Genomic DNA, 19,218 nt, shown 5'->3' on the forward strand with positions numbered 1-19,218 from the left:
TTTAATTTAAAAAAAAAAGGGGGGTCCTCTGTGTGTTTCAAAGGCTTCAGTAAGCTCCAATAGGTCAGAGATTTTTGTCTTGTGTTCATTAATAAATCTCCAGTACCTGGCACATAGGTGCATTAAATATTTGAATGATTATCTGATTTTTTAAAAAAGCAAAACTTTGGAAATAGAGATGAAGAATAGTAAGTAAGAGCAATGACAAGTTTACTGTGTACTAGGAATTTTGCTAGTAATAGCATTAAAGATCTCACTTAATCCTTATAACATGATAGAATAGGGACTCAAAATCAGGTATTTACAGCTCATAATAAGTAAAGCTAACTTTTAATGAGGGTTTGTATAGTATCCTACGTTTTCAAAGTATACACACAAATTTTATATTATTGGGTGACATTTTCTTCAAAACACAACCATAAAACCTACATCATCAAGTATGTGAAATACGACCATAACAACTTACAGAGCAGTATAAGCCAAGTATAAAAGAGAATACACAAAAGTAATCTGTGACGTTTTTTCCTCTGTCCTTTGTGGGTAAGACTACTGACAACCAATAACACCAAAAATTAATGTATAGCCAAATTAATCAAGGACAATTATTTGTTAAACTTACATAACAATCATGTGGTTGTTTTCATAGTAACGGAGTCTAGTAAAGCAAATGTTTCTATTATTTTATGATATTTTATACTTGAGTTAACATTTGAATTATCATCTCTAAAATATTAATACTGAGCCATTTTACTTTTTAACAACGAAGTCTCAATGAGAAGAAAATGTGCCAAAATATCCCAAAGTATGAGTTTCTGAAAAAAATCTTTATTAAGAAATATATATAAAAGGGTTTATAAAGAATAGTAAAAGAAATACTCCTGTATGTACCACACAAGTTAAGAACATTATCAGTAGGATGATCATTAACTCACAATCTAAATTGGAACACTTTGAGAAAGAAACGTAGTGCTATCAAAAATTATGCCAGTATACTAAGCATGAACTGGAAATCAGAACCTTTATTATCAGTGGCTTTAGAAGTAACCTGGTTACCCCCTGAAGTTCACATCCCCTCTTCCTACTCTCAAGAGGTAACCAATAAACTAAATATATTTACTCTACTGTTAATGAACATTTTTTTGTTTGTTTTGTTTTGTTATTGTGGAACATCCTTATACAAATCTCCTGGTATACAAGTAAAGATTTTCTCTACAGTACTGATCTAGGAGTTGAAATTCTCAGTTATATAATAAATATGTGTTCAATTTTAATACACAATGTGGCAGTAGGTTAGCTAATCATTCACCTATATTTTCTTTTGATTTTTTCCATTTATTTATATAACTTACACCTCTGTAATCTGTTTTGATTTTAACATATGTGGTGACAATCTAATGTTTTCCCCCTCAAATAACTAATTCTATATGTTGAATAATCAATCCTTTTTCCAGTTGGTTCGGCATGCTTCCCCTAAAATCAAGTTCTTATACAAATTATAATTTGCTTTAGCCCTACCTACTATGTTCAATTAGGTTGCTAATGTTAACTATATATTATGATGACATTATCAATCAACCCAGGACAAGATAATATACAGCAATTAAGTGACCAGAAGGTTTGTGCCCCTGGATTTATTGTCTTAATAACTCCTGACCAAAGGCTGTGACAACTTAAGTCTCCTTTTTCTTTGTTTTATCATTGTCAGATTTTTTTTTTTAAGACAGGGCTTTATTCTGTTGCCCAGGCTGGAGTGTAGTGGCGCAATCACGGCTCACTGCAGCCTTGACCTCCTGGGTTCAAGTTATCTTCCCACCCTGGCCTCCCAAAGTGCTGGGATTACAGGCATGAGCCACCACGTGCAGTCGCAGATTTTTTTTAAGCTATTAAAAATTTAGAGGAATGTATTAAGCACCTCTTGTACCCTGGGGTTCTATGAAGGATAGACAGAAAAACCACACTCTTTCCGTAGATGAAACATAACAGACATATTTCTCAGCATTTGAACTCTTGCTATGGGAGTATTTGTTGTAACAACTCACAAAAAGTTTTTTTAAAACTAAAATTTGCTATCCTACTTGAAATCTACTCTAATTTCAAGAGTATAACTTGCACTTGTGCACCAGTGGAAACGCACACTTGCACCTGTGAAAACGTTATGCAGGGGTCGGTCCACAGGATCAAGAGCGATTCAATCATATCTAAGCTGTTTTTCCGTCAGAATACTGTCTTCTGCTCAAGTTATTTAAAGCTACTGTTCATTATTTTCTTCCCATCTTTTTCTTGAAAATTTAGCCCTGCATACATCCCAGAGTTTGCTTCTGCCATTACACCTGGAAACACAGCTAACCTTGGCCCAGTTTAGATAGCATCCATAACATATTTTGTTGTTTATCTATATTACAGTATAAGCTCCCCGCAGTATAGGACAGCATAATTCAAATCTGATAATGAATAATATCTGAACCCTACATACAACTAATTAATTCATAAAATATTAATAAGGTAATTTTAAAATGTTGTATACTACACAGAAATCCTTGGTGGATGATAAAGTGCCAGTGATACCTGGGAAAACTGGGATTTGCACAGGCAGGAAACACTACTTTTCTCATTTAAAATTATGGAATGTAGGTTAGATGCGATCTGAAAATTCACTACTCAAGAAACTTTTAAATCGTGGATTTGATTCAGGTAACGAGTCTTGAAATTGTAATTTGATAAATGAAACTCACATTCCAGTCTTGCCTCTGAGATTATACCCAGATAATCTTGGAAGTTCTGGGTTTCCCCAAACGTTACTTATAATCTCTGGTTTACTAACAGTGTGCTACATATCACATTAATTGTTTGTGGCTTTTACTATTCTTGAATAGTATATGACTACTGTTTCCCTAATTCTGACAACTGTACACAATAAATGCTCTATAAACAAGGAGCTGCTCACCAACATAATAATCAAATATATATGCAAAATTATTTTATTTTAAATGTTGAGAATACGGTATGTGTTAATTCAAAAACTTGAGGCAAATCAAATATTACATAACCCCTAGAACTTGAGACTAGCAAATGTTTATGTATATCAACATGAACACATCATACTGTGGCACATGCTAAGGTAGGTACCTTTCAAAAGGGCCATTTATCTCTCATGAGAAACATGTCAACAAAGAGAAAAAAATAAAGAAGAGGGTCATTTGAGTTTATGACCACAAATAACCTCCTCTTCACAAACAATGCTCATCATTTCGTCTGTTATTCCAAAATCAAAATTCTCCAAATGGATGAGAAAACCAATTTCAGGTAGATCCTGAACTCTACCACCTTACCCTTTTCTTCTAAATGTGCTCCGTGAATATGTAATGCAGAGACAATACAGAAATGAGTAAGACAGGACCACTGCCTTTAACAGCTAGCATAGTGCCTGATATATGGTGTGCACTCAACAGGCCTGTTGAATGAATTCTCCAGCACGTAAAAATTTTTGAGTAACAGCAAATTATTTTATCCACAGAGAAAAAAATTAACTCAAGAAAAATCAAACAATATCTTCTTACCCACAATCTGGAGCTGGACACCACCTGCAATCAGGATCTGCAACAAGCCACCGTCTAAGCATAAACTCTTCGTATTTTTCCATCAAGACATCATCACTTAATATCAAGCGAATATCATGGGGATTAAACCGTTCAGTACATTCTGGGCAACTAATATTAACTCTACTTTCAGAGATTTCTATCCTTAAATATTGTCGTAAGCAATCCACACAAGATCTATGATGACAAGTCATTATATCAGGAAATCTGTCTTTAGAATGCCGCAAAAGGCACAAAGGGCACTCTATGAAGTCTCCAATTTGTTTGCTGATGGAAGTTAATCCATTGTCAGAAGAGGTATTTGTAGAGAAAATGGAGTTCTTATCAGTACACATTTCAGAATGTATACTTTCAATACTTGCAATTCCATCCACCCCGCCATTTAGCTCCCTTGATTTACGTTTGCTATCTTTTTTCCTCCGAAACAGGGAGCCTATTGAAATTCTTCTTTTTTTGGGTGCCTTTTTGACTGAAGGCAAGCTCACAGATGAAGCAGAGGACTGAAGATCTCGATCTGAACCCATTTGCCGATGTAAACTCATGTCTAAAATGTTTGTTAGAATTGAGTCAGGGTCAGTGTTTACACACAGCCCTTCATTATATTTAGAGATAAAACCTATTTCTTGTTCTTGCATTCAGAGTAAGTCATGATGTAAGAATATTCTACTTGGTTCTTTCAGAGAATTCTTCAAAAGTTCGATTTACAGAAGACTGTTATCACGGATGTTCTGAAAAATAAAAAATAAAAAAATCAAGATCATTTAATTATGTTCTTAGTTTGTATATTTTCATAAATATCAAATTTCAAACAAGTATGTTCCTTAACCATTAGTAGCTGTTGTTTTTTTAAATAAGGCCAATTTATTAAATAGTCTGTAAGAAACTACAAGACTAATGCTAAAATAACAAAAAGGGCATTCTTTAATCTTAATAAAAGATTCTAGATTTGAGCTGACCTAATTATTCTTAAAATCTTAGAAAAAAACTTCTGGTCATTATCACTCTGACTTCAATGATTTCTCACTGCCTTTAGCAGGTCTTTCTGTTGTTGTTTATAACTGACAATCAAGTATACATGCAAATACAAAGGGCTAAGAATAGCTTACATAATCTTGCAGAACAAAGTGGGGAAAGGCCTCTAACGCCGCTAGATATAATATTATAAAGTTACAGTAATCAGATAATGTGCTATGCCACAAGGATGAATACAAAGACCAGTGGAACAGAAAGTAGTCCAGAAAAAGTCCCATATAGGCCGGGCGTGGTGGCTGACGCCTGTAATCCCAGCACTTTGGGAGGCCAAGACGGGCAGATCACGAGGTCAGGAGATTGAGATCATCCTGGCTAACACAGTGAAACTCCATCTCTATTAAAAATATAAAAAATTAGCCGGGCATGGTGGTGGGTCCCTGTAGCCCCAGCTACTCCGGAGTATTCTTCTGAGGCAGGAGAATGGCGTGAACCCGGGAGGCGGAGCTTGCAGTGAGCCGAGATTGCGCCACTGCACTCTAGCCTGGGCGACAGCGTGAGAGTCCATCTCAAAAATAAATAAATAAAATAAAATAAAATAAAATAAAATAAAAGTCCTACATACACACACACACACACACACACACACACACACGAGACTTGATTTATGACAAACGTGATGTTGCTGAGGACTGAGAATAAATGGCCTTTAAAAAAAGAAAAGTACTATGTCTACCGGTTATCCACCTGAGAAAAGAAAGGAAACTTGATGGATGGATGGCTTGCCCATATATGAAAATCAATTACAAATGGTTTACAGATCTGAATGTAAAGCTTCTAGGAGACAAGAGAAGAGACTATTTCAATGGAAAAATTCTTAAACAGAACATACAAGAATACCAACCATAAAATAAAAGACTGTTAAATTGGACTAGAATAAAATCAACAGACAGTATTAAGGGTATGGGAGGAGACTTTTGCCACATATAACTAATAAAGGCACAGTGCCCAGACTATGTAAAAAATGCTTACAAATCAATAAGAAAACATATACAATCCAATAGAAAAATAGGCAGGGGCATTTCACAAAAGCATATGAAAAGTGCTCAACATCATCAGTCATCAGGAAAAAACACATTAATGCCCCATTCAGAGACTACAACACACCTAATAGGATGGCTAAAATTAAAAGACTGTCATTTCTAAGTGTTAGCAAGGATGTGGAGGAATAGGAACTCTCTTACACTACTGGTGGGAGTGTAAAATGGCACAACTACTTTGGAAAACTGTTTAACAATATCTATAAAATTGGCATACAGCGATAACCTATTACCCAACAATTTTATTCCTAGAAAGGAACGAATAAGAAAAATGACATACTTAACAATGCTCACAATAGCATTGGTAATAATATTCAAAATATTGTAAACAACCATATTTTTATCAGCAGTAGAATGAATACATAAATTGTGGTATATTCACACTCTAAAGCAATGAAACAATGAAAAGGAACAAAATACTGCTACACACAAGACAGGACTCTCATACAAAAGAGTATGTGGTATAATTCTATTTATATAAAGTTCCAAACAGAGAGAATTAATGTACAATGTTAGGAGTCAGGATTGTGGCTACATTTTATGGTGAGGCACAAAGGGAACTTTTTTTTTTTTTTTTTTTTTTTGAGACAGAGTCTGGCTCTGTTGCCCAGGCTAGAGTGCAATGGCAAAATCCCAGCTCACTGCAACCTCCACCTTCCGGGTTCAAGCAATTCTCCTGCCTCAGCTGGGATTACAGGCATGCGCCACCATGACTTGCTAATTTTTGTATTTTTAGTAGAGACAAGGTTTCACCATGTTGGTCAGGCTGGCCTCGAACTCCTGACCTCAAGTGATCCGCCCTCCTTGGCCTCCCAAAGTGCTGGGATTACAGACGTCAGACACAATGCCCAGCCAAACTTTCTTAATATGTGCAGTATGCATAGTGTCTACAAAGGTATGTTCACTTTGTGATACATATATGACCCAGAAACTCATGATTAATGTGCCTTTTTCTATGTGTTTTTTCCTCCTATGGCTTACCTCATAATTAACATATGTTTTCTGGAAAAACATTTCACTCAAACAAACTTCACTCATGTTCCTCAGTTTATATTTTCCCTCACAAACACAGGATAGATAAGGAACAGAGAGCTCAATCTATACAAATATAGTTATGCATCACTTAATGATGGCGATACATTCTGAGAAATGTGTCATTGATTTTGTTGTGTGATCAGAGTGCAATTACACGAACGTAGATGTTATAGCCTATTACACACCTAGGGTATACTGTATAGATTACTGCTCCTAGGCTACAAACCTGTACAGTATGTTACTGTAGTGAATAATGGAGGCATCTGCAACACAATGATATCTGTGTACCTAAACATAGAAAAGGAATGTTTCATTCCTTTGGCTCTCCAATATCCTGCCAGTGCCTCACATTGAGTAAATCCAACCAGAAGCCAACTGCCTCTAAGTCAGTCCTTCTAGTCAACCTCCTGAGGGGGGCACAGAGCAGGGTAGAGAAGGGTGAATGAGAGTAGATCTGGACATGCAAACAAAAAACATCCAGTGTTGTATGTTTAAAGAAGAGAACTTGGGAGTCAAAAGACCTGGCTCAGCTATTTTTTGTTATCATATCCTAGATAAGATACATTCCTGAATCAGCGATCAGGACCACAAAATATGGATACCACTCACCTCAAATAGATGTTCTAAGAATAATGTGAAATTGACATGTGTTAAACATGCCTAACAAACCTGGCACCGTACTAAATGTTAGCTGAAATGGAATGTAACGTAACTTAGTGCTTTACAAAATGTGTACCTTACAGCAAGTGCTTAATATTAAATGAATGAATGATGCTTTTCAGTTGCTATTACTCTGTGATCCTTAAGCCATACAGCCTTACTACATCCAGTTTTTTAACTGTGGAAAGACAAGGACCTTTTACCTTCAGAAGTGCTTCAGGATTCATAAAACATGTTAAGTATCCTGATACTACAACTTCAAGAATTATACATTTATAATATCCCACCAATAAACATCTTCTAACCACAAACACTTCAGCAGGATCTAACAGCCACCTATGTGCCTAAATGATTTACGCATCATTAGACAGGTATTCTGGAAATGAAGGTAGGGCAAAAAGTTTGCATACATAGAAAACACTTACTTCCCAAGAGGAAAATCTACTACATGGTCAAATAACAGTTTTTGCTTCTGTTATTCAGCGAAAATTAGGTTTCTTCTGTCACTTCTCAAACAGCTTAAAATATGCAGAAAATCCAGTAATTTTGTGCTGATGGTCAAAATACTAAATCTAAGAGCAGTGTACCTATGTCTTCTAATTTTAATTTGTTTTTTAGATGTCTGACATCCAGATGTATGGTACTTCTAAAATAAGCATGCAATAAAAGCAGCATGTGACAATATTTACTAGCAGTGTTGAAGAGAACCGAAAGAAGACAAAGTCTTTTTTTTTTTTTTTAAGTAAAGACGGAATAGGTACAGAGAATTCCCAGCAGAGTTTCTACTGATCACTAACTTGGTGACTACAGAAGCTTGAAGCTATTCCATACTCAAGTGAAAGTGTCAATAAACACAACAAATAAAAAAGACTATTTTAAATGCTGCATTCTGTATTACAAAATAATAACAGGCTATTAAACTTCAGCACATGCTTATGCTGAGAAGATGAAAGAAGATGAAGAATAAAGAAAACAAATTTAACTTTAATGGCTATGTATTTGTATGTGAGATTGGGAATCCACGAGGAACATTTGCTTTGATGGGAAATATATTTTTAGTATTTTCTCACTACAACTCATTTACATTTCACTTTCTGTGAACTAGGCACATGTTCATATCCTGCTGCAGCACTTTTCCTTATTGATGTGTAAGACATAGTTCTATTTAATAAAGAGCCTTGCTATCATGTGGGTATGTGTGTGTGTGTATGTATAAATTGTATTTGACTACATGGCAGTTTTCCAATGCAGAAATTTCAAATGTTTTTAACGTGCTCAGATTCACATATCTTTATGACTTTTGACTTCTACATCAGCCTTAGAAAATGCCTTGCCCACTCTAAGATTGTATTTTTAAAATTCCTTCACATGTTTTCTACTGGTAATTTGATAGTTTGTGAATAAGCAGAGATCAAAATTTGTTTTCTAAATGGCAAGCCAGTTACCTCAACACTAGTTACTGAATAATGATCTTTCCTCCATGCCCCACCCCCTACATACACACTGATTTAATTTTCTAATTTCTTTTTATTTTTGAGACAGGGTCTCACTCTGTTGCCCAGGCTGGAGTGTAGTGGCACGAGATCACTACAACCTTCACCTCCCAGGTTCAAGTGATTTTTGTGCCTCAGCCTCGAGAGTAGCTGGGACTACAGGCATGCGCCACCATCCCCAGCTAATTTCTGTATATTTTTTTTTTTTTTTTTTTTTTGAGAAGGAGTCTCGCTCTGTCGCCCAAGCTGGAGTGCAGTGGCGCGATCCTGGCTCACTGCAAGCTCCGCCTCCTGGGTTCACGCCATTCTCCTGCCCCAGCCTCCCGAGTAGCTGGGACTACAGGCGCCCGCCACTGCGCCCGGCTCATTTTTTGTATTTTTAGTAGAGACGGGGTTTCACCGTGGTCTCGATCTCCTGACCTTGTGATCCGCCCGCCTCGGCCTCCCAAAGTGCTGGGATTACAGGCGTGAGCCACCGCGCCCGGCAATTTCTGTATTTTTTAAGTAACAATGCAGTGTTGACATACTGGCCAGGCTGGTCTCGAACTCCTGTCCTCAAGTAATCTGCCCAGCTCAGCCTCCCAAAGTGCTGGAATCATAGATGTGAGCCACCGCGCCTGGCCAATACACTGATTCAACAAGTCACTTCCTGGTGTAAGAATCTTCTACTATCTAGGTGGTATGGACTTCTAAAATAATCCCTTGAAATGGAATACCAAAATGTTTTGTTCCAATTTGTACTACAACTCGCCAGAAAGGTTATTTCCCTGAATTCTCACCAGCATCCTTTATAAGAGTTTTTTCTTTCTTTGAGTAGCAAAAAATACACACTTTAATTTCTATTTCTTTGATTGCCAAACAATTTAAACATTTGTTCACATGCACTGTCCTCTTCACTACTTCTGTTTTATTTGTTCACATTTTATGCCCATTTTTACACTGGAATATTAATGCTCCTCTTTGATTTTAAACAATATTTACTTTCCCTAAACACTTGTCCTTCAATTTTGTGATGTTTTGAAGTACAGTTGTCTAAGTTTTTAATTTAGTAACATCTAACAAGGTCCTTTATAAATTTTTCCATTGCTCTATATAGGCTTACAAAATCTTCTTTTGGAGGATGAAACCTAATTGTTACATATTTACTTTCTGGTATTTTTCATTCTTTCTTGTGCAGCGGTGCCCAAACTTTTTGGCACCAGGACCAATTTCACAGAAGACAATTTTTCCACAGATGGAGGTGGGGAGTGGGAGCGGGGATGGTTTCATCAGGCATTATATTCTCATAAGGAGTGTGTGATCTAGATCCCTCGAGTGCAGTTCACAATACTGCTATGAGAAATGAACGCTGCCGCTGATCTGACAGGAAGCGGAACTCAGACAATAATGCTCACAGCTGCTCGCCTCCTGCTGCGTGGCCCAGTTCCTAACAGGCCACACGCCGTGGCCCAAGGGTTGGGGAGCCCTGTTCTTGTGGATCCACTTTTCATCTGGTGTCATGTATCTTCAGCCTCAAGAACTTCCATTAGCATTTTTTGCTACGCAGGTCTCCTAGCAATGAATTCCTTCAACTTTCATCTGGGAAAAAAAAAAGTTATTTCACCTTCACTTTTTATGGATATTTTTGCTGAATACAGAACTCCAGGTTGATATCTTTATCCTTTCAGGACTTTAAATAGGTTATTACATTGTCTTCTGGCCTCCATTGTTTCTGACAAGTCATCTTTCCTGATATTTTAATTCCCCTGTATAGAATGTGTCTTTTTTTCCTTTGCTTGCATTCAACATTGTTTTCCATCTTGGATGTTCAGCAGTTTAATAAAGATGTGCCTAGATGTGGTTTTCCTTATATCTATCCTGCTTGGCGTTCACTGAACTTGTTGAATTTGAAGTTGATTTAAACCAAATAAAGGAATTCGGGGGAAATTATTTAAGTATTTTTTACTATACTGTCTCTGTCTGTCTGTCTGTCTGTCTGTCTCTCTCTCTCTCCCCCCCTCCCCCCACTCCTGGAATTCTAATTATTTGTATGTTAGTTTGATTTCTGTCCCTGGAGCAACTGAGGCACTATTCTTTTTTGTAATCTTTTTTTCTTTGTTCGGTAGACTGGCAAATTTTTATTGATTTATCTTCCACTTCATCAACTTTTTCTTCTGCTGCCTCCAATCTGCTGTTAAATCCATCCAGTGAAATTTTCATCTTAGATACTGTATTTTTGGGTTCTATAATATCTCATTGTTCTTTTTTTATAGTTTCCATTTCTCTGATGAGATTACCCAGTCACTATGATATTTCCCCCTTTAAGTCCTTAAAATATTACAGTTGCTATAGTCTGTCTGCTACTTGTGGGGTCTGTTACCTATTTTTGAGGGGGTCTTGACATGGAATGAACCATATTTTCCTCCTTACTTACATGTCTAGTAATTGCTTATTATAAACTGGATATTGTAGATATGGTTATAGAGGCTCTGTAGTCTCTTATCTTCTCCTGAAGAGTGAGGACTTTTATTATACTGGGCAGTTAAGTCACTGGCTAGTCAACATGAACTTCTGAAAGCTTGGTTTTATGCTCTTTTAGAGTAGATCTGTGGAAAGCACCCATGTTTACCAATCCCTTCTATCTTGGTGGGAATCAAACACCAAATTCCGTCACCCCTGCAAAAGCCATCAGCTAAAATCTCTATTTAGTTTTTTCTGCCTGCCAGCTGTTGTTTTCCACTGAACTCCTTGGAATCTCCCAAGCACAGTTCTAGGGGACATCTAGGCATCTGAAGGGAGTTTACCCATAGATTTTTGGGCTACTTACCATAACTCCCTCCTTTCTGGGATTTATCCTATTTTTGGCCACTTAACTCCTTCCCCTGATACTTCAAGCCAGTAAGACTCCGACTTTCTGCTTGACTTTCAGCTGCCCTACAATACACAGACTATTCTTTAGGGGGAAAGATGTATAAATTTTTTAAGGAAAACATCTGGCAGTTTTCCAAAGGATATCTTCATCTAGGCTTTGAGATACAGTATTCTTGAATTTGTACAGAATGCTGTCACAAGGAATTTTAGCCTACTTATGCATCCATGATCTCCACAATATAACTGCTTACCAGGCTGCTTTTTAAAAATGATCCTTTAAAAGATTTTCTTTCATTATTCAATACCTGGAACTGTAAGGTCTTCTACGAGTGACTAAATCTGTTAAACTTTTTGCCTTATTTGCTCCAAGTAACCTGTGTAAGTATTAATTCATTTACTCTTTCAACAAATATGTTCAGTGCCTATCACGTGCCAGATACTCTTGTAAGTGCTGGATAGTGAACAAAATAGACAAGAGTCTATTTGTTCTGTGGAACTTTCATTCTAGTACATTTAAGCATTGAACAGATACTTCAGATGATATCTTCTCCAAAGAGTAACATGAATAACTTTGTAAGGATCTAAATTTTAATGAAGTAACTCCCTCTTTTCTAAGCATAATTTTAAAGAAAAAAAATTGATTTTTATTTGGGCATATATAGTAGTCCCATAATTGAAACCAGTATTTATTAAAATCCATTTTAAAGCTTTCTTCCTAATAGAGTTTAGATACTTTTGACAGCACTCTATTTTTCATAGTTACAATGGTTTTCTAATACCCGAACATTCCAGTAGACAATTTAAGTTGCACAAAAGAAACCACTATTTATCTAACCAAATGATCTAGTATAGAGAATATTCATTTTGCTCACTGGGCATAACTTTAGGAACCAATATTAGCAGATAAAAGGTGGGGAAATCCTCAACCCTAGACTCACTATTTTGGATCTGCTCAGCCTCTGGTGCTACATAAAGGTTCCTAAGGCAATGAAAAAAGGAAGTATCTGTCTTTGTGTAACATTTACTATATGTAGTGTTGCAAACACCACCTCATCAAATTTAAATACAGCTATGTACAATTTAATGTAGTAGCTGACTACCAAAAAATAGATAATTATCATAAGCCACCCTTTGATCAGACCACAACTTTAAGTGATCTACTAGAAATGATGTATTTCTACCCAAGCTAATTTTGGCCCAAACTAAATAGTTTTTATAAATCTGAATCATATCATTAAGAGAAGTATGAGACATTAAACTAGATTCTCATATATCGCTTTCTCTTAAGAGATAAATCACTGAAGTTCATTATAATAAAGTTTGCTATTACTCAAAAGTCTCATTTAAATGTTATTTTTAAGTTATGTCATTCATGATCTATGCTTACTTATGAGACTTGCTTAAGAACCTCAAATTTAGAAATGTCATTATTTTCCTCTAATAAATTGATTCCCCAATATAACTACCAAATTCAGATACCAAGCAGCAATGCATTCTCTGGGCATTATTCTTTTTTATTTTTTTTCTTTTTCTTTTTTGAGACACAGTCTCACTCTGTCGCCTGGGCTAGAGTGCAGTGGTGCGATCTCAGCTCACTGCAACCTCCGCCTCCCGATTTCAAGCCATTCTCGCGCCTCAGTCCTCCTAGTAGCTGGGACTACAGGCACGTGCCACCATGCCTGGCTAATTCTTGTATTTTTAGTAGAGACGGGGTTTCACCATGTTAGCCAGGCTGGTCTCCAACTCCTGGCCTCAAGTGATTTTCCCACCTCAGCCTCCCCAAGTGCTGGAATTACAGGCATAAGCCACTGCACCCAGCCTCTGGGCATTATTCTTACTGCCCAGGTAATAGTATTTATTAAACATCTCTTTCTACAGCCTATTAAACTAAAAATATAACAAGCACAATACATTTTTAGAAAAAAATTAAAATGCTTAAAAATAACAGTTAATGCATGGACTGGCTTCAGAGAAATCCATGAAATCTCAAAGTGTATGTTAAACTGTGAATATATGTATATTCTAGTCACAGGATACATCCACAGCTTTCAACACATTCTCCAAGGAGTCTAAAGTACAATGAAAGGTTAACTGTTAACACTAAGATGTCAGATTTAACTTGCCAGTAAATGTTAACAGTTTCTGTAAATCCTTCCTACTCTTGCTAATTTATATTATTAGTACAACATTCACAGCTGTACCAATTATAAGCTCAGTTAGAAAATACTTCTATTCCATTAGAAGCATTCCAGTTGAAGTTGCAACTCTTTGCACAAGAGTTAAGTTTTCGGGAAGGTTAAAAAACAACTTTCATCCCTAAACAAAGTCTCCGATTCATCACACAAGAATAAACATTACGTGGATAGATGGCCTAGACTAACCCATCACATGTATTGAAAACAAAAATCATATAAATAAAGGTTAATCAATATTGTATATTCAAAGGACAGGTGACCATAAATATGTCCATAAAGATATTATAATGCTATTGTGTCATCTTTACTTAAAAGGGCAATTACCACCAAAAAAATTTTCAAGCTGATTATTCCCTATGAGGTAAGTCAATTAATAATCTATTTAAAATGTATTAGTAACAGACACGAAGAGGTTAAGACATTTAATGCCCAATGCGAAAGAAAGTAATGATACTAGACATACAATCTAAATATCTTTCAATTATTTCAATGTGTCCTTAGAAGCATGAGCACATAATATACAGATCTAAGGAAACCTAGGTTCTATGATCTCTACCAAGTGGTTTTATGCCTGTTGTTCAGAAAGGCCCTCTCTGTATCATCTGTAAAATGGGGAAAATAATATTGTGAAGAGATGCTGTTATATGCTTATCTGCTTCATTTTCCTCCTGAGCACAAAGCAGGGCTACATTTTCCCATTCCACTTATGGCTAGGTGTGGCCATGTTATTAGTCCTGGCCAATGCAATCTGAGTATAATAATGTATGCCCTTTCAAGGACTGACCTCTACATCATCCCTGAAAACAACCCTCAAGCTCTCTTTCTCTTCACACAATGGCTGGCTGAATGGAGTGATTCTAGTGGGTGACTATAAGCAGAACTTAGAGGACAGAGAAGTCACAAGATGGAAAGAATCTGGATACCTGAGTACTCCACATGGTTTTTTGTGTGAATGAGAAATAAATTGTTATTGTGTTCCACCATAAGATTTTGGGTTTTCTGTTACAGATACAATTACCTATCTTACCCACCTTAAAGTTGGAAAATATAATGAGGTAACAAAATTTAGATTAACTTGGGGGGAAAGGTTTTTCAAATGCTATACAAATATGGGGTAATGATAGAGTACATTTTATTGAGTGAGTAAAGCATGCACTTTGGAGTCAGTATATCCTGAGTTCAAGTTCAGCCTCTGAAACTTACATTAAGTATGTGACATTGAGTTAGATTACTAAGACTCAGTTTCTTCAATTGTAAAATGGGAATTACAGTACCTATAGTCCATAAAGATTAAATAAAATAACACATCAAGAATTCAGTAAAGGGTATGGTACATATAAATCACTTAAATATTACCTGTAAGTACACTCATCTGGGAAGATAGCACAAATATATCTAAATTTACCATGTATTGGGTAAAAAAAAACTTATCACACATTAGGTTACAAATAAAAACAAACGCTTGCCTCTGAAATGGCTTCCCTAATATAATCAGAATAGCCACTTGGAAGTTTGGAATACATTATTAAAGTACACGAATTTCTCAAAGGTAAATATAAATGTACAGCTAGTACAAACTTACCTCAAGTGGTCTAATATTAAAAATGGAATAAATATTTTTAATTCAACTACTTATAAATAAGGAGATGGGGCTAATACAACTTATAATCAGCGTAGGCAAGTATCAGTTTCCAACAAGTTCTTTAGAAAGTAAACACTTATCAAGACCCAGATATACTCTCTTGGGTTCTAGCCTTAAGACAGTTTCTATAATCTCTCAGAAACAGAAACTCAAAGTTCAGAATAAGCTATTCCCATAAGCCACAAAGCCTCCCGAAAGAGGTATTTTTTAAACAGCTTCACAGTCACGCACCTGCCACATTTACCTGTTTAAGCCTATATCTGATTGGGAGAAGAACAAAATGGTGCTTTGTGGTTTTAATAATACTCATTACAAGTAATATTCATTACTCAAGTCATTACAGAAAGTAAGCTGCTGCAGAAAGGAATAAAGCATTACTCATTCAATTTCCCCGGTAAAAAACATTTTGGTTAGCTTATTCCAGGCCCTCTTTGACAAGAAGAGCAAACAATACAGCATTAGGGAAACCACAGGAAAAGCAGAGTGCAAAATGCCAGGTATGATCAAGTGCCCAGAGACATGTAAGTTTTTAAATAGGTTTTAAAAAGATACCTAGCTGTCAAAAATGTCCTTCAATTGGTTAAAATAGACATTGCTGAAGAGAGACTAATTTGAATGCTGCATATCCAAAGGAAAACAGACACATTTTGCTTACTGTGTCTCTTGGTTCTCAACAGAAGGGAAACACTGACCTAGTATTAGATCTTAACCAAGTTTGTCTACGTTTTTGAATTTTAACTTCCATATTCAAAAACTAAAGTGATTAAGACCAGATAATGTCTAGGGTCCCTTAGTTCCAAAAGACTATGATGATAATATACAAATATATAGGCAGTTTTAATACACAGAATACTCTAGATTAAGTAGATGATTATAATCTTCTAGGATAAACAAATAATTGTTGTTTCTGTTCTTTACAAAATGTCTCCAAATTGTCCCAAGTATTAGTACACCCTTCTTAGTAAATTCAGTGTCAAAGTGAATTTTACCAAGTCTCATGATTAATCTGATTCTACTATTCAGACAATTAGAAGTATCAAGTGTTTGGACTGGGTGCAGTGGCTCATGCCTATAATCCCAGCAGTTTGGGAGACCAAGGTGGGCAGATCACCTGAGGTAAGTAGTTCGACACCAGCCTGGCCAACATGGTGAAACACTGTCTCTACTAGAAATACAAAATTAGCTGGGTGTGGTGGTACATGCCTGTAATCCCAGCTACTTGGGAGGCTGAGGTAGCAGAATTGCTTGAACCCGGGAGGCGGAGGTGAAGTAAGCCAAGACTGTGCCATTGCACTCCAGCCTGGGTGACAAGAGCAAAACTGTCTCAAAAAGAAAAAAAAAGTATTAAGTGTTTGGACTAATCTTATCCTAACCACTTTCTCTGGATATCCCTCAACTCCATACAAATTATTGATTAATAGTAGCATCCCACCTCTCCAATTCTGGAAGCTCATTTGTCTCTTTCTCCTAAAGGACACCATGAGTAAGGGGGAGGGAAGAACTCTGGTTAGCAAAATCATTGTGTGTGCATGTAATTGTATGATATATGTACATAAGAGATAGAGTGTAATCTGTAAGAGGTGTTTGGGAGAGATCTATTTTCTTCAAACTTAAAGTAATTCTCAGATGGAATACTATCTCCTGGGAACCAAGAGGCACAATAAGCAAAATGTATCTGTTTCCCTTTGGGTATGTAGTATTCAAATTAGCTTCTCTTTACACAAGTCTCCTCAAAATGAGATTAAAAACTCATGTACAAAGGAAATATTATTAACTGTATAAGGAAAGAAAAGGGAGTATTTTCTAAAGACAGAAAAATCTAGGTAATAATTACACAGCAGGCAAACAATTATAAAGGTTTATCTCTGTTACAGTTTTCTTATTGAGAATTCAAAAGCAACAAAATCAGCTGGGCATGGTGGCTCATGCTTGTAATCCCAGCCCTTTGGGAGGACAAGGCAGGCATATTACTTGAGCTTACGAGTTCAAGAGCAGCCTGGGCATCACAGTGAAACCCCTTTCTACAAAAACTACACAAATTAGCTGGGTGTGGCGGTGCACACCTATAGTCCCAGCTACTTGGGAGGTTGAGGTGGCAGGGTTGCTTGAGCCCAGGAATTCCTGGCTGCAGTGAGGTATGATCACACCACTGCATTCCACCCTGGGTGACACAGTGAGACCCTGTCTCTGAAAAAATGAAATAGAAAAGAATTAAAAAATAAAAAAACAAAAGCATCATAATCAGTTTAACTACAATTCCAAAACAGACTATTAAATTAGATGTATCAGATATTTAACTAGTCAACTCCTGGGAGACAGTAATCCAAAGACTAATTTGAAAAAGTAGCCATCAAAAGACAGAGTGGGTCTTTAAGTAAGTCAAGAAGATACAAAGAGTGAAAAGGCTACAAATTCTGGACCTATTTCACACACACGAAAAAACTAGCCATGTAAAAGTCCATGCGCTCATGTACTTACTTGCTCTTCTCAAGAGGCTGCACCAACTTTATGTGGCTGTGAAACCTATCTTTCTAGTGACACTAGCATTCTAATCTAACCTATTTTGTAAGTGAGAAAACTGAAGTTTAGAGCTACTAGGTTCGATGTATCACCACTAGTCACATGATGCTATTTAAATTAAAATTAAATTTTAGTTCCTCAGTTGTGCTAGTCACATTTCAAATGCTCTACAACCATAGGCTATTGGCTACCATACTGGACTGAACAGGTCTAGAACATTTCCTTGACCACAGAAAGTTCTATCACACAGCACTGGTCTAGAGATGTGACTTACCCACACAGCTAAAGTGGCAGAGCTAAAGGCTCAGTGTTCTTCCTACTATCTTACTGCCTAGACTAGGCCTTCATTAATCACCTGGTATCCAAATTACCACATCACCTTCTTTGTTAAAGTCTGCTTACAAATTTCCACTGGTTTCTCTGAGATGAAGAATAAATTTCAAGCTTCCTGTGGCATTAAAAGCCCTCCACAGTCCAACCTGTTTCTCACTGTTCTACATAAAAACCCACTTTAGCCAACTGACCTATTTGTTAAATATCTTAACAAAACATACATAGTTTCACCTCCATGAATTTTCCTAAGCCTTTGTCTCTGCCTAGAGTATTATTTTCCATCTTCTGTGCTAGTCCTACTCCTCTTTCAAGGCCCAACTCCTATCTTATCTCCACTATCATTCTAGGTCAGTAACTATAAATAAGCATTACTAAAAGTTACTCCATGCTCTTATATACAAGTTTACAATTTTCTAAATATCGTCTAAATATTTTAATATCCTTCTCTACTAAAAGGTGGGGAAAAAGTTTGGCAGAGGAAAGGAGATCAGTGTCTGTGTGGTGTTGATTACTATTTTAAACAGGGTGATCAGAGTCTCATCAAAAGGGTGGCATTTAGCAGAGACCTAAAGGAGGTAAAGGAGGTGTTAGCTATGTGGAAATCTAGGGAAAGAGCATCCAAAACACAGAACAGCCACTGCAAAGGCCCTAAGGGAGGAATGGGTCTGGTATGCTCAAGGAACAGCCAGGAGGCCCTAATATGACTGAAAATAAATGAGCAAGGCAAAGACTATCTGAGATACATGAGAATGCCAGGTTGTGTGGGGTTAAGGCCACTGTAAGGACTTTGGCTTTTAAGTGAGACAGGGAAACTTATGGGGTTTC

At 36.6% G+C, this 19,218-nt stretch overlaps 1 protein-coding gene across 2 annotated transcripts in view; it reads right to left on the reverse strand.

The window, feature by feature from the left end:
• RNF19A (ring finger protein 19A, RBR E3 ubiquitin protein ligase) overlaps positions 1–19,218 on the reverse strand; it is a 54,391-nt gene that overhangs the window by 27,272 nt on the left and 7,901 nt on the right. For both annotated transcript variants that reach the window (XM_015145787.3, XM_077943916.1), the window contains one exon: positions 3,558–4,324. In XM_015145787.3, coding sequence (XP_015001273.1) covers positions 3,558–4,231 — 674 coding nt within the window. In that variant the 5' untranslated portion in view covers positions 4,232–4,324. The remainder of the gene's footprint in view (positions 1–3,557; positions 4,325–19,218) is intronic.

The sequence above is a fragment of the Macaca mulatta genome, chromosome 8 (genome assembly GCF_049350105.2).
Source record: "Macaca mulatta isolate MMU2019108-1 chromosome 8, T2T-MMU8v2.0, whole genome shotgun sequence".
Taxonomy (NCBI): Eukaryota; Metazoa; Chordata; class Mammalia; order Primates; family Cercopithecidae; genus Macaca; species Macaca mulatta.